At 38.0% G+C, this 24928-nt stretch overlaps 1 protein-coding gene across 1 annotated transcript in view; it reads left to right on the top strand.

Annotated features, from left to right (window-relative positions):
• LOC133756493 (butyrophilin subfamily 1 member A1-like) overlaps nt 1–21100 on the top strand; it is a 79777-nt gene extending 58677 nt beyond the window's left edge. Inside the window, exons 3-7 of the mRNA XM_062187167.1 lie at nt 15350–15370; nt 16872–16898; nt 19179–19205; nt 20385–20411; nt 20586–21100. Of these exons, the coding sequence (XP_062043151.1) occupies nt 15350–15370; nt 16872–16898; nt 19179–19205; nt 20385–20411; nt 20586–21100 (617 nt within the window). The remainder of the gene's footprint in view (nt 1–15349; nt 15371–16871; nt 16899–19178; nt 19206–20384; nt 20412–20585) is intronic.
• The last annotated feature ends 3828 nt before the right edge of the window (nt 21101–24928 follow it).

Genomic DNA, 24928 nt, shown 5'->3' with positions numbered 1-24928 from the left:
ATAGTTGAAGATGAAGAGATTGAGAACATGCCAGAAACAGATTTCAGAAAATTCATTGTCAGATTACTTAGAAGCAATCAGAATCAAATTTATGATCTAAATGAAAAGCATTCCCAAGAAATTGAGATGTTAAAGAGAAGTCAGAATGAAATACTAGAAATGAGGAATTCAATAGATCAAATAAAAAATGCAGTGTAAAGCCTTAACAACAGAATAGGCAAGACAGAAGAAAGAATATCAGAACTAAAAGACAAATTTCTGGAAATATTACAGTCAGACCAAATAAAAAAGAAGAAATTAGAAAACTGAAAAACACCATTGATGATTGACAAGATTCTATCAAATGGCCCAACATACCGGCCCTAGGAATTGTGGAAGGCATGGAAAGAGAGAAAGGATTAGAAGGCTTTCTTAATGAAATAATAGCAGAAAACTTCCCCTTCTGGAGAAAGAGACATTCAAGTACAGAAAATGCACCGGGCCGGCACCGTGGCTCAACAGGCTAATTCTCTGCCTTGTGGCGCCGGCACACCGGGTTCTAGTCCCGGTCGGGGCGCTGGATTCTGTCCTCGTTGCCCCTCTTCCAGGCCAGCTCTCTGCTGTGGCCAGGGAGTGCAGTGGAGGATGGCCCAAGTCCTTGGGCCCTGCACTCGCATGGGAGACCATGGCTTATCCTGGCTTTCTCTCTGTTTCTCTCTCTCACTATCCACTCTGCCTGTCAAAAAAAAAAAAAAAGAAAGAAAAAAAAAGAAAATGCACAAAACTCCCAATAATCCTAACCAGAAAGATCTTCACCATGACACATTGTAGTAAAACTCTCCACAGTAAAACATAAAGAAAAGATCTTCAAATGTGGTTGAGAGAAACACTAAATCACATTCAGAGGAAATCCAATTAGTCTCACTGCAGACTTCTCATCAGAAACTCTATAGGCAAGAAGAGCATAGAGAGATATATTCCAAGGCCTAAGAGAAAAAAAAAAAAGTCCACCCAGAATACTGTACCTGTAAAGTTCTCATTTATGAATGAAGGAGAAATAAGGATTTTCCACAATAAACAGAAATTGAAAGAATTTGTAACTACTCACCCAGCCCTACAAGTGCTAAACACAGAAACACAGAAACAGGAACATCACTATGAAAGTAGATGAATGCAGAAAATAACCCAGCAAAAGTATAAAGGAAATTCAAAATCCAAACAGGACTATTTATGGAAACATGGCCAGGCAAAGTCAGTACATAACAATAGTCAGCCTGAATGTAAATTACCTCAACTCCTCAGTTAAAAGACAGAATGGCTGAATGGATTAAAAAAAGAAAACCCATCTATTTGCTGCCTACAAGAAACACATCTCACCAACAAAGATGCACACAGACTGAAAGTGAAAGGATTGAAAAAGAAAATTCATACTAACAAAAACCAAAAAAGAGCTGATGTGGTCATCCTAATAAAAGACAAAATAGACTTTAACACAAAAACTATTAATAAAGACAATGAATGACACTATATAATGATTAAAGAATCAATTCAACAGGAAGATGTGACTATTATAAATGTATTTCCACCTAATTACAGGGCAGCTAGCTATTTAAAAGAAATGTTAAGTGGTTTAAAGGGAGATATAGACTCAAATACAATGGTAACGGGTGACTTCAATACCACACTTTCAGAAATGGACAGATCGGGGTCAGTGCCATGGTACACTTGGTTAATCCTCCATCCATGGCACCAGCATCCCATATGGGTGCCGGTTCGAGTCCCAGTTGCTCCTATCCAGTCCAGCTCTCTGCTGTGGTCTGGGAAAGCAGAAGATGGCCCAAGTGCTTGGGCCCCTGCACCCACATGGGAGACCAGAAAGAAGCACCTGGCCCTTGGCTTCAGATGGGCGCAGCTCCAGCTGTTGCAGCTATTTGGGGAGTGAACCAGTAGAAGCAGGACCTTTCGCTCTGTCTCTGTCTCTCTCTCTCACTGTCTGTAACTCTACCTGTCAAATAAAAAATAAAATCTTAAAAAAAAGAAATGGACAGAACAACCAAACACAAAAATCAATAAGGAAACAACAGAATTAATCAACATTACAGACCAAATAGAGCTGATAGATATCTACAGAGCCTTCTACCCTATAGTCACAAAATGCCCATTTTTCTCACAATTGCATGGAACATTCTCTAGGATTGACGACACGCAAGGCCATAAAACAAATCTCAGCAAATTTAAAAAAAAATCAAAATCATACCATCTATTTTCTCAGACCACAATAGAATGAAGCTGGAAATCAGCAATTCAGGAATCTCTAGAATATATGCAAACACACGGAGACTGAACAACACACTCTAGAATAAACAGTGGGTAATAAAGAAATCAAAAAATTTCTGGAAAAGAATTCAGATGACAATACAACATACCAAAATTCATGGGGTACAGCAAAAGCAATGTTAAGAGGAAAATTTATAGCAATTTGTGCCTATATCAAGATATTGGAAAGGCACCAAATAAATGAACTTTAAATGCATCTCAAGGATCTAGAGAAAAAGAAAACAGAAATCAAAACCCCAAACTAGGAGACAAGAAATAATTAAAATCAGAGAAAAAAAATCAACAAAATTGAAACCAAAAAACCAATACAAAAGATAACCAAAAAAAGAGTTGGTTATTTGAAAAAATAAAAAAAAAAATCGACACATCATTGGCCCAACTAACAAAAAAAAAAAAAAATGGAGCGAGAAGACCCAAATCAACAACATTAGAGGGGCTGGCACTGACTGTGGTGTAGCGGGTAGAGCTGCTACCTGCAGTGCTGCCATGCCATATGTGCATCAATTCAGGTCCCAGCTGCTCCACTTCCAATCCAGTTTTCTGCTATGGCCTTGGAAAGCAGTAGAGCATGGCCCAGGTCCTTGGGCCCCTGTACCTATCTGAGAGGCCTGGAGCAAGCTCCTGGGTCTTGGCTCCTAGCTTCAGATTGGCGTAGCTCTGGCCATTGTGGCCAACTGAGGAGTAAACCAGCAGATGGAAGACCTCTCTCTCTCTCTCTCTCTCTCTCTCTGCCTCTCCTTCTCTCTGTGTGTAACTCTGGATTCAAAATAAATAAATCAATCTACAAAAAATTAGAGATGAAAAAGGAAATTTAACAGCAGATACCACAGAAATAAAAAAGAACCATCAGAAATTCCTACAAATAGCTGTATGCCAACAAATTGGGCAATCTAGAAAAAATGGAGAGATTCCTGGGCACACACAACCTGCATAATTGAGCCATGAAGACATAGAAAACTTCAACAGATTAATTATGAAGATAGAAATTGAATCACTAATAAATACCGTTTCAACAATGAAAAATCCAGGACTGGACAGTTTTACTGCTGAATTCTATCAGACATTTAAAGAAGAACTAACTCCAATACTTCTCAAGTTATTCAAAACAATTGAAAGGGAGGGAATCTTCCCAAATCCTTTCTATGAAGCCAGAAACACCTTAATTCCTTAACCTGGAAAAGAGGCAGCAGAGAAAGAGAACTACAGACCAATTTCCCTGATGAACATAGATGCAAAAATCCATGACAAACTCCGGCCAATCAAATCCAGCAAGACATCAGAAAGATCATTCACTGGGACCAAGTGGGATTTATACCTGCTATGTAGGGATGGTTCAACACTTGAAAAGTCAATCAATGTGATACATCATATTAACAAACTGAAGAACAAAACCCAAATGATTATCTCAATAGATGCAGAAAAAGCATTTGACAATATACAATACACTTTTTTTGACAGGCAGAGTTAGAGAGAGAGATACAGAAAGAAAGGTCTTCCTTCCATTGGTTCACCCCCCCAAAATGGCCACTACAACCAGCGCGCTGCGCCAATCCGAAGCCAGGAGCCAGGTGCTTCTTCCTGGTCTCCCATGTGGGTACAGGGCCCGAGGACTTGGGCCATCCTCCACTGCCTTCCCAGGCCACAGCAGAGAGCTGGACTGGAGGAGGAGCAACCAGGACTGAACCAGTGCCTGAACCGGGACTAGAACCCGGGATGCTGGCACTGCAGGCAGAGGATTAGCCTAGTGCACCATGGCACCAGCCAAAATACAATACACTTTAATGAAGAAAATTCTAAGCACATTGGGTTTAAAAGGAACCTTCCTCTCAACACAATTGAGGCAATTTATGACAAACTGACAACCAGCATCTTATTGAGTGGGGAAAAGTTGGATGCATTCCCAGTGAGATCTGGAACCAGACAAGGATGCCCACTCTCACCACTGGTTTCAATATAGTCCTTGAAGATTTAGCCAGAGGCATTAGGCAATAAAAAGAAATCAAAAGGATTCAAATTGTGAAAGAGGAAGTCATACTATCTGTATTGCAGATGACATGATTCTATATATATAGCAGATCCAAAAGACTCCACAAAGACTATGGGAACTCATAAAAGACTTTGATAAAATAGCAGGATATAAAATCAATACCCAAAATTCAATAGCCTTTGTATACATAGACAATGCCATGGCTAAGAACTTCTAAGATCAATCTCATTCACAATAGCTACAAAAAAAAATAACTTGGAATAATTTAACCAAAGATGTCAAAAGATCACTATGATAGGCCGGCGCCGTGGCTCAACAGGCTAATCCTCTGCCTTGCGGCGCCAGCACACTGGGTTCTAGTCCCAGTCGGGGCACCGAATTCTGTCCCGGTTGACCCTCTTCCAAGCCAGCTCTCTGCTGTGGCCAGGGAGTGCAGTGGAGGATGGCCCAAGTGCTTGGGCCCTGCACCCCATGGGAGAACAGGATAAACACCTGGCTCCTGCCATCAGATCAGCGCGGTGTGCCGGCCACAGTGCGCCTACCGCAGCGGCCATTGGAGGGTGAACCAACGGCAAAGGAAGACCTTTCTTTTTTTTTTTATTTATTTATTTTTTGACAGGCAGAGTGGACAGTGAGAGAGAGAGACAGAGAGAAAGGTCTTCCTTTTGCCATTGGTTCACCCTCCAATGGCCGCCGCGGTAGCGTGCTGCGGCCGGCGCACCGCGCTGTTCTGATGGCAGGAGCCAGGTGCTTCTCCTGGTCTCCCATGGGGTGCAGGACCCAAGGACTTGGGCCATCCTCCACTGCACTCCCTAGCCACAGCAGAGAGCTGGCCTGGAAGAGGGGCAACTGGGACAGGATCGGTGCCCCGACCGGGACTAGAACCCGGTGTGCCGGCGCCGCAAGGCGGAGGATTAGCCTAGTGAGCCACGGCGCCGGCCAAAGGAAGACCTTTCTCTCTGTCTCTCTCTCTCTCTCACTGTCCACTCTGCCTGTCAAAAAAAAATCCCTATGATGAGAATTACAACATATTAAAGGAATATTTTGAAGAAGATACAAAAAAATGGAAAAAAAAAAAACTTCCATGTTCATGGATTGTAAGAATCAATATAATCAAAATGTCCATTTTTCTGAAAGCAATTTACAGATTCAATGTAAATCCAAATAAAATACCTGACGTTCTTCTCATATATAGAAATTCATATGGAAAAACAGGAGACCTTGAATAGCTAAAGCAATCTTATTCAACAAAAACAAAGCTGGAGACATGACAATGCCAGAATTCAAGACATAATAATCAAAGCAGCCTGATACTGGTACAAAAACAGATAGACAGACCAATGGAATAGAACAGAAATGCCAGAAATCAATCCAAGAATCTACAACCAACTTATATTTGACTAAGAGGCTAAAGGCAATCCCTGGAGCAAGGACAATCTCTTCAACAAATGATGCTGTGAAAACCAGATTTCCACATGCAGGAGTATGAAGCAGGACCCCTACCTTACACCTTACACAAAAATCTATTCAAAATGAATTAAAGACCTTAATCTATGACCTGATACCACCAAATTATTAGAGAACATTAAGGAAATCCTGTGCCAGACATTGGCACAGGCAAAGAGTTCCTAGAAAAGACACCAGCAATCAAAGCCAGAATTCACAAATGGGATTATTTCAAATTGAGATGCTTCTGTACTACAAAAGAAACACTTAGGAAAGTGAATAGGCAACCGACGGATTGGGAGAAACTATTTGCCAACAAATAAAGGATAAAGGATTAATAACCAGAATATATAAAGAGATCAAGAAACTTCATGGCAACAAAACAAACAATGCAGTTAAGAAATGGGCAAAGGACTTAAACACACATTTTTCAAAAGAGGAAATCCAAATGGCATCAGACACATGAAAAAATACTCAGGATCACCAGCCATCAGAGAAATGCAAATCAAAGCCACAGTGAGGTTTCACCTTAGCCAAGAATGGCTTTTCATACAGAAATTAACAAACAACAGATGCTGGTGAGGGTGTAGGGAAAAATATACCCTAATCCACTGTTGGTGGGAAAGCAAACTGGTAAAAACACTATGGAAGACACTATGGAGATAGCTAAGAAATCTGAATATAGTCCTACCATACGGCCCAGCCATCCCGTTCCTGGGAATTTACCTAATAGAAATAAAATCAACAACTAAAAGTTATCTGGACTTTGATGTTTATTGCAGCTCAAATCACAAAAGCTAAGACAAGTAATCAACCTAAATGCCCATCAACTGAAGTCTGGATAAAGAAAATATGGGATATGTACTCTATGAAATATTACAGAGCAGGAAAAAATGAAATCTTGTCATTTGCAACAAAATGGATGAATCTGGAAAATATCATATTTACTGAAATAAGCCAATCCCAAAGGGAAAAATACCATATGGTCTCCTTGATCTGAGATAACTAACAGCACCTAAAAGGAAACCAGTAGATGTAAAATTGACACTATGAGAAGCAATGACTTGAATAGCCCTGTCTTGACTGTCAAGTATTTTTTCTTAATTTGTGAATTTGCTTCTGAGTAACCCTATATTAATCTTTTAATTCAGTTTTAGTTATTTAATCAATCTCTTCATCTTCACATCCTAATACTGAAGTGTTGTGTTCCTTTTGGGTTTCATGTTGTCTTCCTCATTTTTGTTTCTTTTATTTTTGCATTTATATTTGGGCATTTGTGGAAATAATTGTTGGTCTTTTCCTTGATGGATTTTATCTTTAACTATACCTCTGTGGCTTAGTGGAGTGTCTTCTCTTTCAGTGAATACCCAGAGGTGTAGCCAGGTGGCTCCAGTTAGTGCTCCTGGGTGAGGGTAATTATAGGGTGATATCCAAGTTGGGCATGCTACATCTCTTTTTAGCAGAAAGGTGAGTCTGATCACTTCCCGTTCATGTAATCATACTCTCACCTCCTCTCTTCCAAGGTGGTCAGTCCCTCTGTTATCCCACAGTGGGTGCCAATATTCATCTGCAGTGCTGTATAAACCACACAAATGATCCATGCAGTCCTCAGTGTGAGCACAGATGTCATTGTAATGATGCACCCTCAGTAATCAGGGAGCTCTAAGCATGTGGAACCACTCACATTGATTGCCCAGAGATCAGACTATACCTTTTCGTTCAGTCACAGCATCCCCACAGTCTCAGACACAAGGCTCCCACAGTCATGCATGCAGATAATCCATTCCTTTCCACTATCCTGTCCCATCCACAGAGAGGCAGAGACTTTCCCTGAACCAGCTGGGCATGGCTGCTCTGCCTATACAGTTTGAGTCCAGGAAACTGTGATATATTAAGAGGCTGGGGGCACCTTACAGTCCTACATGGATCCCCAGGTCCCCGTTAATCCTCCCAACTAGACTCAAAATCAGTGGGTAACATGGATTTTTCGCTCTGAATCTCTGGGTCACACGCATGCACAAGAGTTGCCAGCCAAATGTTATCTTCTCCGCTCTGGTTGCCAGGAGCTTACACCCAAGCTGCAGCCACTGATATTGGCATCTCATCTCAGCCAGTTGCTGGGTGCACACACAAGAGCTTCCACAGCAGCTGCTTATACCCAAAATGGCACCTGTTCTCTCTCAGCCAGTTACCAGGCACTGTTGTGGGAGGAATGGGGAGAGAGAAACATGCCACTTTTTTTCACTGAGTCAGCAAGTACCATAATCCCCTTAGTGCTGCAGGCCATTCCCTCCCTCTAGCTATATCACCAGTGACATTGGCTGTTGCAGTCTGATATCACCTTACTCTTCAAAGTGGGCACTTTCTCCAGCTCTCAGATGCTGGGGTCCTGTGTTGTGGCTGTGCTCTTGATGTGCATTTGCACTTTCCACAACAATCCGTGCCATTCCTCTTCCTTCTGTGGATGTTCCACTGTGTTTTTTTTCTCTATCTGTCCCCTGAGAATCTAATGCATCTATTTCTGTGCAGATGATCCTAATCGAATCTTTAAATAGAAGAGAATAGACACTGAAGAGGTTGAGTTAACTGAGCACCAAAGGGGAAACATGTTGGAGTGAAATGGACACTATAAGAAACAGTGATCTGATCAGCTCTTGTTCTGACTGTTGATGTACAATGTAACACTTTATCCATTTTAGTATTTTTTGTTCTAGTACTAGTGGTTGAACTCTGTAATTAACACACAATTATTCTTAGGTGTTTAAATTTTAACTGAAAAGTGATCCCTGTTAAATATAAGAGTGGGAAAAAGAGAGGGAGGAGATGTACAATTTGGGACATGCTCAATCGGACTTGCCCCAAATGGTGGAGTTAGAAACGTGCCAGGGGATTCCAATACAATCCCATCAAGGTGGCATGTACCAATGCCATCTCACTAGTCCAAGTGATCAATTTCAGTTCACCATTGATGGCTCTGATAGGTCTAAGAATCAAAGGGATCACACAAACAAGACAAGTGTCTGCTAATACTAACTGATAGAATCAAAAAGGGAGAGAAATATCCAACATGGGAAGCGGGATACACAGCAGACTCATAGAATGGCAGATGTCCTAAATAGCACTCTGGCCTCAGAATGAGCCCTTAAGGCATTCGGATCTGGCTCAAGAGCCCATGAGAGTATTGTAGGCATGGAAAGCCAAGACACTCTGGCAAAAAAAAAAAAAAAGAAGAAGACCTAAATGAAAAATCTCTGCGAGTGAGATCCCAGTGGAAAGAACGGGGCCATCAAAGAAGGAGGTACCTTTCTCTGAAGGGAGCAGAGAACTTCCACTTTGACTATGACCCTGTCGGAATAAGATCAAAGTCGGCGAACCCTAAAGGCTTCCATAGCCTTAGCAACTCATGACTAGAGCCTTGGGAGATTACTGATGCTATAAACAAGAGTGTCAAATTGTTAAATCAACAACAGGAGTCACTGTGTACTTACATCCCATGTGGGATCTGTCCCTAATGTGTTGTCTAATGTGCAGTGATGCTATAACTAGTACTAATAAAGTATTTTTCACTTTGTGTTTCTGTGTGGGTGTAAACTGACGAAATCTTTACTTAGTATATACTGAATCAATCTTCTGTATATAAAGATAATTGAAAATGAAAAAAAAACTTGGTGTTAAATTGGAAATTGCATAGAAAATTAATCAATTTTTAAAAAATATCATGCAGGATCTCTGCCCTTAATGTGCTGTACATTGTGATTTAATGCTATAACTAGTACTCCAACAGTATTTTTCACTTTGTGTTTCTATGTGGGGGTAAACTGTTGAAATCTTTACTTAATATATACTAAACTGATCTTCTGTATATAAAGAGAATTGAAAATGAATCTTGATGTGAATGGAAGGGGAGAGGGAGCGGCAAAGGGGAGGGTTGCAGGTGGGAGGGAAGTTATGGGGGAGGGAAGCCATTGTAATCCATAAGCTATACTTTGGAAATTTATATTCATTAAATAAAAGTTAAAAAAAAGAATCCTCTTTCTTTGAGTCTTTTAAAATGTGCACACCAACATTCTTCATTGCTCAAGGCTCAGTGTAACTCTGCCTTTTATCCTATTATTCCAGTACTCCTAAATATATTTAACCTCTTCTTGCATGACATTTTGCTCTTTCCAAAAGCAATAACTTTACCTTTATATTTATATTTTAGACTAAAAAATATGAACTGTATGACTACTCTTCCTTCTGAGTTCTAGAACCTAGAATTTTTCTTGAAGGCTAGATCACTTAGTACTTTTTTTTTATTTTTCAGAGGCACCTTAGAAACAAACTTGTTTCTCTGACAACCCTTATATCTGCACCATGGCGCCTTCCCTTTGATATGCTCTTCCTCTTCATTAGCATGGACCTTATTTTTCCTGAATGTCTACTGTTCCTTCTCATATTTTGACTACTAGACTTCTTGTATATTAAGTTCTCTACCTTCTTTCTGTCCCTTATGTTTCTGTCTCATCTTTTATCCATTGTCTTTTTTCTTCAGATTCCTCATCTTTATTCCTTATAAACATTGGCTCTTTCTTCAAGAAATACAGCTTGTAATTATAATATAAATGGAAAGTATGTTACAGCAAAACTTAGAAAAAATAAGAAAGGAAAGAGGGAAGATGGGAAGAAAGAAAGGAGGGTATGTGGAAAGTATATGTTCTTAAAGCTACACATGAAATATAGGAAATTTGTTCTCTTTATATAAATTAACTAATCAAACAGAAAAGAAAAAGTTCTGTATGGATCCATTGATGTAAATGTGACCATAGGCTTAGAAGAATATAACCCTGGATTTCCTGCAAGAACAATGGTTTAGGATTCTCGAATTCAGTGTCTGTGGTGACTCAATAAAACATTGCTACTACAGTAGAGAGAATCAGCATTATCTATTTACTGTGAGTCAAAGAACAAGTAATAAAATCCAAAATAACATAAAAAAGGAGTCAATAGCAATTTAATAAGATAAGCATAACATATTTCTAGAATGTTTATAAATATATTCCATTCCCCAATTTCATTGTATAGATTATGATTTAAAACAAAAATGAACTATTCGCCACTGTGTATGAATATCCTGAGAGTCCTGAATTTGCATTTTATGATAAATTGAATTATCTTTTAAATTTGTTCTCAATAATATTTACATTGATTTTTTTTCCATTTTACTTTTAGGAAATCTTCTGTATACCAATGGTAAATGTTCCTTGGAAGCCCTTACTCCCCCATCACTTTTACCATTTTTAATAAGTTTGCATTTTCTTAAACTTTGCTTCCCATAGAAAGCGTATTTATTTTTATTTTTCCATCTTATTTTTCAGAAGAACTTCAGAGAAATTTTGGTGAATATTCCCTGACAGCATTTACTTCCATTCCATGTTAAAATGACTGCTCTCTTTGTTATTTATTTTTATTTTTCCACTTTATTTTTCAGAAGAACTTCAGAGAAATTTTGGTAAATATTCCCTGAGAGCATTTACTCCCATGCCACTTTAAAATGACTGCTGTCTTGTTGTCTTTTACATACGTTTCCTTCTACCCTAATTTCAGCCCTTGATTCACCCTTCACCTGAATGTCTACTCGCCCCCCATATGTTAACTACTGAATTTCTTCCTTAGGTAAATTCTCTCCATTTTCTTTTCCCATCATTTTCCATCATTCCCCTTCCTTTTTTGTTCAGCCATAACTTTACTTCACTATACACATCTATTCATTCTGTGCCCAGATTCTTCACACACAAGCATATAAAACAAATTGATGTTTTAGTAGCATGGTGACCAGAGACTTAGAAGCATCTGAACTCAAATTTTTTTCCAGGTCCAATGGCCCAGGAGTTGCTAACTCAGGGTTGATCGTGACTCAATAGAACGTTGCTACCATGATAATAAGAATCAATATCAATATCATATATTTACTGGAATCAAAAACAGTATCAAAGATAAGAACCCTAATAATAAAAGCCAGAATAACATACAAAACATAAAGATATTTTATATGGTAACCATCAGAACTAATATTTCTGTTTTTTCTCAGTGAGGCAGTGAGAAATATTCTGTTTTTTCTCAGTGAAGGTTTCCTCGTTTTCTTTAATTCTGTATAGCATATTACTTAGACAAAATTAGTTTTCCAGCACTTTGTGTGTGTGTCTGTGTGTGTGCCTGTATTCTGAGTTTTAACTTTGTGCTGCATTTTTCCTAAGTTAGAATTTTCTTCACCTTGCTTCCCATAACAACAATATTTATATTAATTATCCCATCTTATTTTCATATGAACTTCAGAGAAATAATGCTAAATATTGTCTGACAACCCTTTATTGCATATCATCTAAAATGTTTTCTTGATGTCTTTAACTTTCAATCTCTTTTCTCCAAGATGCCATCCCTTAGCTCTCCCTTCTCCAGATATCTATTCTTCCCTCCTCATTTTATCGTTTGGTTATGGGCCTCTCATATTATGTTCTCACCATTTCTTTTTCCTTATCTTTCCACTCCTATCTCATTCCTTTTTTGTTTTTTCATTCCATGTCATTCTTTTGCTATAAATGTTGTTTCTTCTGTATTCCTCTGAAGTTTCATTATGATTTTGGTGAGATGATGGGGGTTAAACAAATAGACACAGAGTTTCAATTCAATATATATAATTTCTGGAAAACTTCTCTTGATTTAGGACCTTTATCAGATATTCCAACTATAAGTGTCCATTGCTTTGCACATTTTACTTCCCCAACCTTAACAAATATAAAAATTTTCAGACTTGTTTGTGATGAATTTATACTTCATATATATTTTCATTTCATGTGAATTAGTTAAGAGATTATGTGATTTTCCTACCTGGAATGGATATGAACTAACGGCATCTTATTTTTTCCATGAAAAAAACTGTACCAAGAGCCATTTTATTTCTGTAAAACTATACTCTTCGTTCATATAGAGAAGGTGCTGAAGAACCCAGGAGAGATGGAAAAAGAACCAGGAAGAAATAACACAACAAAATGAATTTCCTAAAAAAATGTGGGACAAAAAACATATAAAAATTGAAGTGTCAAAAAATGCAAAAACTGCCAAGGAACAATCTAAAAATACCTGTGAATTATAGATTATGAGCTCATCTTTCCAAAAATATATGTAAGCATTTTAAAGAATATCACTGAATCCTAATGAAAGGTATTAGGAAAGAGATGGAGTAAGAAAGTTTAAAATACAGTCTTCAAACATTTTGATCATGTGATTCTTTACTTAGTATATACTGAATCAATCTTCGGTATATAAAGATAATTGAAAATGAAAAAAAAAAACTTGGTTTTAAATTGGACATTGCATAGAAAATCAATTTTTAAAAAATATCATGTAGGATCTCTGTCCTTAATGTGCTGTACATTGTGATTTAATGCTATAACTAGTATTCCAACAGTATTTTTCACTTTGTGTTGCTATGTGGGTGCAAACTGTTGAAATCTTTACTTAATATATACTAAACTGCTCTTCTGTATATAAAGAGAATCTGCTCTCTGGGCCTCGCGTCAGCAGGCCGTGCGGCGCCTTCTGGGTGAATCCCGGTGCACGCTGCCGCGGCCGCCCCTCTGGGGGAGGGGGGGTGGCGGGCGCAGGCAGAGCAGGTGTGCCAAGTGCCTGGCCTTTTCACGTGTCCCGAGGGTCAGGCTGTGGGTCTCTCCTTGGAGCGGTGTGAGAGCGAAGCGGGAGCTGCGGCTCTGGGGCCATGGCAGGACAGGCATTTAGGAAGTTTCTTCTGCTCTTTGACCGGGTCTTGGTGGAGAGGAGCGCTGCAGAAACAGTAACCAAAGGAGGCATTATGCTCCCTGAAAAATCTCAAGGAAAAGTATTGCAAGCAACGGAAAAAAAAAATGAATCTTGATGTGAATGGAAGGGGAGAGGGAGCGGGAAAGGGGAGGGTGTTTGCGGATGGGAGGGAAGTTATGGGGGAGGGGGGGAGAAAGCCACTGTAATCCATAAGCTGTACTTTGGAAATTTATATTCATTAAATGAAAGTTTTAAAAAAAACAATTTCTAAAAAATCCTGATCATACTATAATGTTAAATATTCTAAAATATTCTAAAAATTATAGTTTACTTAAAGATATCTTGTTTAACCTGAAATACTCAGAGAAATCTTGGAAAATTAAAATATCAGTTTCAACATACTAATACCAAGATGTTATATGTTAAAAAATACAATTACCTATAGAGAAAGGCAATGCACAGTCCCATACAGGAGGCTTCAAACAGTTCATTGAAAATTCCCATGATCTAGTTTTAAATTTTATTTATTCATTTAATCTGAAAGAGACAAACATACAGAAACAGAGGGAGACTTCCAATTCTCTGGTTTATTCCCTAAAGCCTACAAAAGTCAGCCTGGGCCAGGTCAAAGCCAGGAGCCAAGAACTCAATCTGGGTCTCCTATGTGGGTAGCAAAGACCTAATAACTGAGTAATCACAGTTGCTTCCTTGAGTGTGCATTAGCAGGAAGCTGGTCTCAGAGGTGGAGCGAGGACTTGAACCATTATGAAATGAGAAGCTGACGTTCCAAGCAGTGGGTTAACTACTGCTCCAAATGCCCAACCCATTTTTTTTAAAAAGTCTATCTATTTATTTGAAAGGTAGAGACGCAGAGAGACAAGCAGAAGTCATCATCTTGTAATTCCATTTTCCACTTTTTGAAGCTCTTTCATGCATGGGTGTGTGTGTGCATGTGTGTGTGTGCATGTGTGTGTGTGTTTTGGATTAATTGAATTACTTTGATAATTTAATCTATAAAATAAATATGTATGGTATAAATCCTAGTTAGTCTTTCTTTCCAATTATTTACATTCTTTCATCCATTTTTAGCTTTTCTTTATTCCACCTTTTCAATTTTCTAAGCTAGAAATGTGCTTGCTCATCAGTTTGTTGATATTTTTATAATTATATTTATCCTACCAGTTATATTATTTCTGCCAATTTATCCTTTACACCAGAAGTTTAACTCATTTTTATATTCTTTGACGGTTTTCCTTAACATTTTGAAGTTTTATTTTATTTGACAAATTAATTTTGCATATTTGAGGAGTATAATATGATGTTTTGATTCATATATGCATTGTAGAATAACTTGATCAAGTTAATTAACACATCTGGCATCAATTTATTATTTTTGTGGTAAGAGTATTAAAAATCTGCTTATTAAATGGACTTTGAAATTTACATTGCTATGAACTGTGGTCACCATATAATCTAAAACTTATTCCTCCAGTTTAACTGAAACTGCACATTTTGATCAACCACTTTCCTTTCTCTGTCCCTCCTTCTCTCTTCAGTTTTTTCTTTATTAGTTTTATTTAAGGTATACAAGTTGCATGTATCCTATACCTATAGTATCAGGCCTCTTAAGCTTCCTGTAATAAATTTTCTACACTGTTTCTATGGTATTGCTGTTTTAAGATTTTAAATGTGAAAACACACAATATTTGTCGTTCTGTATCTACTTACTACACTTAGCATAATGTACTCTAACTATATATGTGTTGTCTCTTTACATTTATATGAATTTTCCATTTTATTTTTCAGAAGGACTTCAGGAAGACATTGGTAATTTTTCTGACATTTTTCTTACTTACAGATTTCTTAGACATTTTTTGCCATCTTTTGACCCTTCACATCATCTCAACTCCTCTCTGCTTTTCCTTCCTGTGGATTTCAAATTAGATTATTTATCTTCTATGTGACTTTGTGAACTTTTCTCTTAAAGTTTCCTTCTGATCCTCTCCTCCTTCTCTTCATCCTTTTTCATTCCTGTACTGTATGTTCTTTGGTTTCTTCATCTTGCAGATAATTGTTGTGTCTTCAATATAAGGTTGTGAGATGAAAGATATATGGTCAAGAGGAATATAGTTGTTTCCACTGAATAGAAAGCTTCCTTTAATTGTGTCCCACAACACAAAATCTGTAGTAGAGCACTCATTATTTTTCACATGATAATATCTTAATTATTAACTGTGGATATCAGACTCCAAAGTTCCTGAAAGATATAAGTTCCTCCTTTTATTAACCTTTTAAACATTCAATATATACTAACATCAAATGTAGTCTTGAGACTTGCTAATCTGTATTACTCGACTATGTTTTTAAATAATTCTAGGTATTAAGTATTTTCTGATGATCTTATCTGATAATCTTCTCTTTCAACTATAGTTACTACCGCTCTTCTTTTTGGTCTACTCAGTTATGAATTTTTCTCCTTTCATGACCATAGCATGCATTGTTAGATAAATTCCATTCAAAACATATCTTTAAAATCTAGGGCCTTGTCCTAAGATATTTCTACAAATTTTAGTGCCACTTTATAAGAATTAAAAGGGGTCTTTAAAAACTTTGTGGAGCCGGCGCCGCGGCTCACTAGGCTAATCCTCTGCCTTGCGGCGCCGGCACACTGGGTTCTAGTCCCGGTCGGGGCACCGAATTCTGTCCCGGTTGACCCTCTTCCAGGCCAGCTCTCTGCTGTGGCCAGGGAGTGCAGTGGAGGATGGCCCAAGTCCTTGGGCCCTGCACCCCATGGGAGACCAGGAGAAGCACCTGGCTCCTGCCATCGGATCAGCGCGGTGCGCCGGCCGCAGTGCGCCAGCCGCGGCGGCCATTGGAGGGTGAACCAACGGCAAAAGGAAGACCTTTCTCTCTGCCTCTCTCTCACTGTCCACTATGCCTGTCAAAAATTAAAAAAAAAAAAGAAAAAGAAAAAACTTTGTGGAAAATGTAAATAATGAAAAAACTATTCATAGATGTCAAAATTTTTGTACCAAAATAAAACTTGTCATTTAATTCTTTTCACACAAGATTTCTGAAGCACCTTGTATTTAACTATTTTTTTTTCTTCTTTTCTTTTTTTTTTTTACCTCAGATAGTTTTCTTCTAATTGGAGTGAAGTTTTCAGTTAGAATGTACTTTAGTTTTCTTTTACTGCTAGTGAAATGAACATGATCTGCCCAGTATTGCAAGCATGAACACTGGCAGATAAATGGTTTGAACTGTATATTCTTTATACTGTTAACTAAACCTATCTCATGAAGGGATGTCTTGTATATTTTTCTCTCAGATAGGAGGAAGGCTCAATATAAGTCTGGTAAGTAATTATTATCTCTAGGAAACCGCCATTCCTATACCTCCCATGGGTTCAGTCCATTTCTGAGTCCTACAGCAATTAAAGGATGCATGTTGACATTGCTACTCTCAGATAGAAGAAGGCTCAACCCAAATTCAATAAGTAATCATACTCCCGCAAAAATTCCATTTTGCTGTCTCTTTTGGATTCAACCCCTAACTTAAGCTCTATAGTAATTAGTTAGGATACAACGATGCAACAAACAGTGCCTCTTTGACAAAGAAGAATTTCAGTAACCCCCCCTTAAATACAATCTAAAAGTATTTCAACATTGGGTTGAATATTATATTAGAATTTTATGATCTTATTTTTAAAAATTTTAAAATAACCTTTTAATTTCAGAATTATTTTAAATTTACAAAACAAAAATTATGTAGTACAGAGTTCCCATATACTCCACACTCATCTTTCCCTTATTACCATCTTATATTAGTGTATTTGTCACACTTAAGAAACCACACCCAAATTCACTATTACTAACATCTCATATTAGTATTTGTGACAATTAATGAACCACATCCAATTGATCCTATTTTTTTAACCAAACTCCCTCTATCCTCTCCACCCTTGCAGCCTGTAGTGGTCACTATTCTGTGTCCATATTGAAGCTTTTGTTGTTTCTGTTTTCTTCTTTTAGCCCCCATATAAGGTAGAGAACATGCAGTATTGTCCTTCTGTGTCTGGCTTATGTTGCTTAACATGATATACTTCAGTCCCATCTATTTTGCTGCAAATGATAGGATTTAATTCTTTTTGTAGTTGAATAATGTTCCATTGTATTTGTGCGTGTGCATGCGTGTGTGTGTATACGTATATATACATACATACATACATACATACATACATATGCTTTATTCATACATCTGATGATGGATACCTTGGATGATTTCTTATCAGTTATTGCGAATAGTGACACAATAAATATAGTGGAGCAAATATTTCCTTTTGGACATAAGATTAATATCCAAAATATATCAGGAACTCAAAACTCAACAACAACAAAAAATCCAGTTGAGAAATTGACAGAACAGTTCTCGAAAGACTAAATACAAATTGTCAATAACATATGAACAAATGCTTAATATCACTAGCCTTCAAAACCACAATGAGATATCACATACCCCCAGTTAGATTAGCTATTATCAAAAAGACAGAAATAAATATTAGTAATGATATGGGAAAGAGCAAGTCAGTTGATGGGAATATAAATTAGTAAAATCATTATGGAAAATAGTATAAAGGTTTTTTTCACTGTTTAAGAAATTTTTATTAAAGTAAGACTTTCATAATCAACATTTTGTTTTCTTTCTCAGTCATAAATTCTGTAAAACAGAGCTTATATTCTGTGCTATTATATGGTAAAAGAATTAAAGAAACAGAATGCTATAAATTTTGTACTTGCTGAAATACTTTTTTCCAGAATATATAAAACATTCATTTTCTTTATATTTTACAATATTTTGTTGTTTTGTTGCTGCTGTCTTTAAATCAATAAGTAACCTAGGGCTAGCATTATGCTTGCTAGACCTGGCATTTTTTTGGTATGTGGGGTTTAAAATTTCCTTTCTTTTTTTATTTATATTCTATTTTGCAATGCTTTTCCCATAATATTTAAGGTTTTATTGTTTAGATATTTTTCTCTGGTGAAGCACGAGTTTCTTTTAGTGGTTCCTGATCAATTATAAACAACTGGAACAGCAGTGTCACTGTTCAGTTTTCTGGGCAGCCTCTTTAGCTTAGTGGCCTTGTGGTACAGCTAGAGCTTCATCACCTTTACAACAGAGAGACTGTAGAGACTCAAGCCTATGAAGAAATTCTGAATTATTAATCTCTGACAACATGCCAGTGATTTTACTGGTAAGAGAGGAGTGTACTGCTTCAGAACAGCCATATGATCCAACATTCTCTGCTACTGGGTATATATCCAAAAGACATAAAATCATTGTTATTCCTGATTCATCATGCCATTTTTACACCATTTACTCTTTCCTCTTTCCTTTATTTCTTGCTCCCACCTTCACATTTCTACTCTTTTATTGCTTTCATTCTTCTAAATTTCCTCCTTGATCATTTTCATCATCATGTCTTTGAAATTTGGAATACAAGGATAGAGGTGAGAAAAAGAAAGCACAGAAGATGTAGAGAAGGAAGTGTGAGAAAAATGCAGGATGATATTTGAAGCATAATGAGAGAAGACACAGAAGGAAAAAATAAAGGATTTCCTATTTTCTTCTCTTGCAGACTGGAGGAAAGCAGCATTATACGCTGGTAAATGAAACAGTTTCTAATAATAAACTATTATTGAAGATAATGCTTTGGATTTATTTTCCTTCATGGTGTTTTATACATTGAAGATGTTCATGTATAATATCTCCCATTAAAATGACACACTGCTACAAAGTTTTAACACATTGGGGTGGGTATTTTGAGCAGAAGTTAAGCCACTACTCAGGATACCTGCATCTGATACTAGAGTGCTGATGAGTTCAAGTTCCTCTGCTTCCAATCCAGCTTCCTACTAATGCACCTGGGAAGGGAGCAGATGACGGCCCAAGTGCTTGTTTCTCTACCACCACAAAGGAGACATGAATGGTCTGGGCTCCTGGTTTAGGCTAGCCCATTCTTACTCATTGCAGTAGATGAAAGCTCTCATTCTCTGTTTCTCTCCTCAACCATCCATCACTTTACTGTTCAAATAAACTTAAAATTTTAACACATATGCTATTGAAACATTAAATTTTAATCTTTGTAAATCTGTGTATCACCTTATTTTTTGAGGGAAGGTAGAATGGTAATTATATACTAAAATTTAAAGAAACAAAGCAAAATGCAATTTGTTGAGTCAAGTTCACCATATTCCCTATTTCCTCTCCAACGTCTAAATAGATGAAAGGCTGTTATCTTGTAGAATTTTTTTTATTTGACAAGTAGAGTTATAGACAGTGAGAGACAGAGAGAAAGGTCTTCCTTCCATTGGTTCACTCCTCTAATGGCCGCTACAGCCGGCGCTATGCCAATCTGAGCCAGGAGCCAGGGGCTTCCTCCCGGTCTCCTATTCGGGTGCAAGGACCCAAGCATTTGGGCCATCCTCCACTGCCCTCCCAGGCCACAGCAGAGAGCTGGACTGGAAGAGGAGCAACTGGGACTAGTACCTGGCGCCCCAATCAGGACTAGAACCCGGGTGCCAGCGCCCCAGGCAGAGGATTAGCCAAGTGAGCCACGGCGCCAGCCCTCTTGTAGAATTTCTTAAATGAGTAAGCATTGGCATGGGTCATGTCTTCAAGTCAAACATGATTTGGGAGGCTATAAAATGAAAGACAAGGATATAAAAGAGAGTTTTCTTTAGTTGCTGCTATATTTAACTAATCCTCAGAAATTGGTATTCTGAATGGCCAGGCAACTGTCTTTCTCAGATGGTGGCTTCTCATGTTGATATATTTCTTGCAGATTGGAGGAAAGAAGAGTTCCAGGCAGGTGAGTCTATGATGGTGTAGAAGGTACCATGTTCTTTGTGCATAGTCTCACACAAAGATGGGCAGAAGTTAGCAGAATCCACCTTGGGCCAGAGAAGCTCTCACAGAATAGTTTCTCTGGCCCAGGAATATTGAGATCTATCCTAGAGAGATGACAGTCCTCTTGTCTTTGCAGTACACATGACCATGGATGCAGACACTGCCCATCCTGCCCTCTTCCTATCTGAACAGAGACGTGTAACATGGCAAGAAGAGAAGCAAGATCTCCCTGCCTCCCCACAGAGATTCGATTCCCTTCCCTGTGTGCTGGGTCAGCTGAGTATCACCTCCGGGAGATACTTCTGGGAGGTAGATATTGGGGACACAGTTTCCTGTGATCTAGGAATCTGTAGGGACAATGTAACAAGGAAGGGGAGAGTAACAATATCCCCACAAAATGGTTTCTGGGCCATCAGGATTTATGAGGGAGAGTACTGGGCTCTCACTTCCCCAGAAACTCATCTCACTCTGAGAGAGTCCCCCAGTAGGGTAGGGATATTCCTGGATTATGAAGATGGAGACGTGTCATTCTATAACATGAAAGATGGATCCCATATTATCAGCTTTACCCAGGAAACATTCCAAGGTGTCTTAAGACCTCTTTTCAGGCTTTGGAACTCTGACTCAGGCACCTTGACCATTGTCCACTGAAGGAGAGCAGAGTGATGCTGTAATTCAGAAGTGTACCCCATTTCACAAAATGATGACTTTGAGTCCTAATGTTGATTGCAATTCCAGCTAACTATTGCAAAATTGCATTTTTCTTTCTCCTTATTGATTCATTGTCAAAATGAAGCTGTGGGGCACAGATTTCTGATTGTTCTTTACTACTAATTTTCCTCTTCCTTAATAATAGACTTCCTGAGCTATGATAGTCTAGTTTAAATATTAGGTTTCCTAGTCTTCTTTGCTGTATGTGACTAGATGACGGCCAGTATAATATATGTTGAATTGTGCTGTCTGACTTCTGAGATGTGTACTTAAAGGGAAATTATATGTCTTTGTTATTTACTATTTTGTTTGATAGATATGACATGATAGATGTAACTTGATGAATATTTTTGAGCATGTAATAAGACATGGATAACATAAAAGACATTATTAGTTTAAATTTCTGACAACTTATTGTAACTACTCTTGTTTAACACCAGATATATTTTCTTTGGAAAATAAACCTTTATATCTTTAAGCCATTTGTATATTCTTTGTGTTTTTTATGATGACATCTAATCCTACCTCACACATACTCCTTTTCAGCATGGCAGCAGACACCTTCAGTTGAATACTCAGATGAAATAGGAGGCTTAATGTACTGACCTGCAAACATAGCTCTTTCTACTCATCCAGTCTTCAGTTTCATCAGACTCATTTTTTTCTGGCCTGTCAGTCTCTCCTGACTTCAGTTACCACCCTTTCCTACTTAAAATAGGAATGGATGATAACTTCAAGTATTTCTTTACTAGCAAATGAAAGCTCTGCCCTCCTTATCCTTCTGTGACATCATCTTATCAAGACCCCAAATATGGGGTTGCTCATACCAACAGCTTAACATGTTATAAAAATCCAAACAAATGAACATACTGGTACCTTATATACTTTTTGTACCTTTCACAACCTGGATGCCAACACTATTTCCCATGCTTTTCCAGCCACCTGAATTTCCTTGGATTTATCCATCAGCCTTTAAAATAATCTATTTATTTAAACTTTCAATTCGTTCAGTTTTATTCTCAATAAAGTACTGTGTTACCACTTAGAAAATCAAAGTAATCATAATTAGAATCCATCATAAGAGAACTATCTCATCTTTCTAACAACAAATAAAACAATTATATCTAAATCAGGATGTCTCCATTACTCCTCCCTCTCGGGTGTATTAATACAAACAACCTCTTCCTGTTTAGGGAACAACATCTAATCTCTCCATCAACCCTATACTGACCTACCTTGTATGGGGAACTATCAGTTATTTCACCTAGCTTTCCTACTTAGTCCTTATAATGAATATAAAAATCTCAAACACTGTTCATATTAAAACTGCAAGAATAAAATTTTCCATGAACTCTGTATCCTCCTGTGTACACATCTTTGCCTTATGTAATCAAAATTCTCAGAATAATTATCTGAATATGTAATACATTTTCCATTGTTCACATTTCTCTCCAGTGTTTTCTGTTTTAATGATTGAATCACATGGTGAATTTCTAACCTCTAGGATCTCAGAATGTGCCTTTATTTCCCTATAGGATTACTGCAGATATAATTAATTAAGATACGATTACAATGAAGTATCCCTAATATAATGTGACTGGTATCCTTATAAGAAGAAGAAATTGGTACAACCCTGCAGCATTTAGGGAGGATTCAAAAGAATAACAAATACATGAATGTCACAGAGATTTTCCCCTATTTTTCTTCTAGTTCTCTGTAGTACCACATTTTTTCAAAGATTCATCTATTTATTTGAAAGGCAGAGTTACAGAGAGAGAGAGGGAGAGACAAAACCATCTTCCATCTGCTGCTTCACTCCAGAAATGACTGCAATGGCGAGAACTGGGCCGATCCAAAGCCAGGAGCCAGGAACTTATTCAAGGTGCCTCGAGGGGCAAAAACTTTGGCCAACTTCCACTGCTTTCCCAGGCCAGATCACGGAGTTGGATTGGAAAAGGAGCACCAGGACATGACTGATGCCCATATGGAGGTCCTGACACTACAGGCCATGGCTTAGCCTACTGCACCACAGCACTGGCCCCAAGAGTTTCACATTTTACATTCAACCTTTTAACACCTTTTTAATTAAATTTTGTGTGAGGTGAGTGCCTAATTCCATTATTATGCATTTTCAAAAGTTTGAAATGATGACGTGCCCTACCTTATTAGAGAGCAGGGCCAATAACTGCGTAGCTCTTCATCTTCTAGAAGTCACAAAACAAGTCTCAATAAATTTAAAACAGCAGAAGTCAGATCTAGTATCTTTTCTTTTTTTTTTTTATTAAACTTTTATTTAATGAATATAAATTTCCAAAGTATAGCTTATGGGTTACAATGGGTTCCCCCCTCCCACAACTTTCCTCCCGCCCGCAACCCTCCCCTTTCCTGCTCCCTTTCCCCTTCCATTCATGTAAACATTCATTTTCAATTCTCTTTGTATACAGAAGATCAGTTTAGTATATATTAGGTAAAGATTTCAACATTTTGCCCATATAGCAACATCAAGTGAAAAAACTACCATTGGATTACTAATTATAGCATTAAATAGCAATGTACAGCACATTAAAGACAGAGATCCTACATAATTTTTTTTTTCAAAATAATTAATTTTCTATGCCATTTCCATTTTAACACCAGGTTGTTTTTTTTTTTCATTTCCAATTCTCTTTATATACCGAAGATCACTTCAGTACATAATTAGCAAAGACCTCATCAGTCTGCGCCCACACAGAAACGCAAAGTATAAAAATACTGTTTCAGTACCAGTCATAGCATCACTTGGCTTTAGACGACACATTAGGGACAGATCCCGCATGGGGTGTAAGTACACAGTGACTCCTGTTGCTGACTTAACAATTTGACACTCCTGTTCATGGCGTCAGTAATCTCCCTAGGCTCTAGTCATGAGTTGCCAGGGCTATGGAAGCCTTTAGAGTTCGCTGACTTTGGTCTTATTCAGATAGGGTCATAGTCAAAGTGGAGGTTCTCTCCTCCCTTCGGAGAAGGGTACCTCCTTCTTTGATGGCCCCGTTCTTTCCACTGGGATCTCACTCACAGAGATCGTTCATTTAGGTCTTTCTTTTTTCTTTCCATGATATCTTGGCTTTCCATGCCTGCTATACTCTCATGGGCTCTTCAGCCAGATCTGAATGCCTTGAGGGCTGACTCTGAGGCCGGAGTGTTGTTTAGGACATCTGCCATCCCATGAGTCTGCTGTGTATCCCACTTCCCATGTTGGATCCTTCTCTCCCTTTTTGATTCTATCAGTTAGTATTAGCAGATACTTGTCTTGTTTGTGTGATCTCTTTGACTCTTAGACCTATCAGAGCTATCAATTGTGAGCTGAAATTGATCACTTGGACTAGTGCGATGGCATTGGTACATGCCATCTTGATGGAATTGTGTTGGAATCCCCTGCACATTTCTAACTCCACCATTTGCGGCCAGTCCGATTGAGCATGTTCCAAATTGTTCATCTCCTCCCTCTCTTTTTCCACTCTTAGATTTAACAGGGATCACTTTTCAGTTAAAATTTAAACACCTGAGAATAATTGTGTGTTAATTACTGAGTTCAACCAATAGTACTAGAACAACAACAACAACAACAAATACTAAAAAGGATAAAGTATTACATTGTACATCTAAAGTCAGGACAGGAGCTGATCAGTTCATTGTTGCTTATAGTGTCCATTTCACTTAACAGGTTTCCTCTTTGGCGCTCAGTTGTCATCGATCAGGGAAAACAAATGATATTTTTCTCTTTGGGAC

The sequence above is a fragment of the Lepus europaeus genome, chromosome 3 (assembly GCF_033115175.1).
Source record: "Lepus europaeus isolate LE1 chromosome 3, mLepTim1.pri, whole genome shotgun sequence".
NCBI lineage: Eukaryota > Metazoa > Chordata > Mammalia > Lagomorpha > Leporidae > Lepus > Lepus europaeus.
Note: the sequence above shows the minus strand (reverse complement) of the source record. Positions and strands in the feature narration are given on the sequence as shown.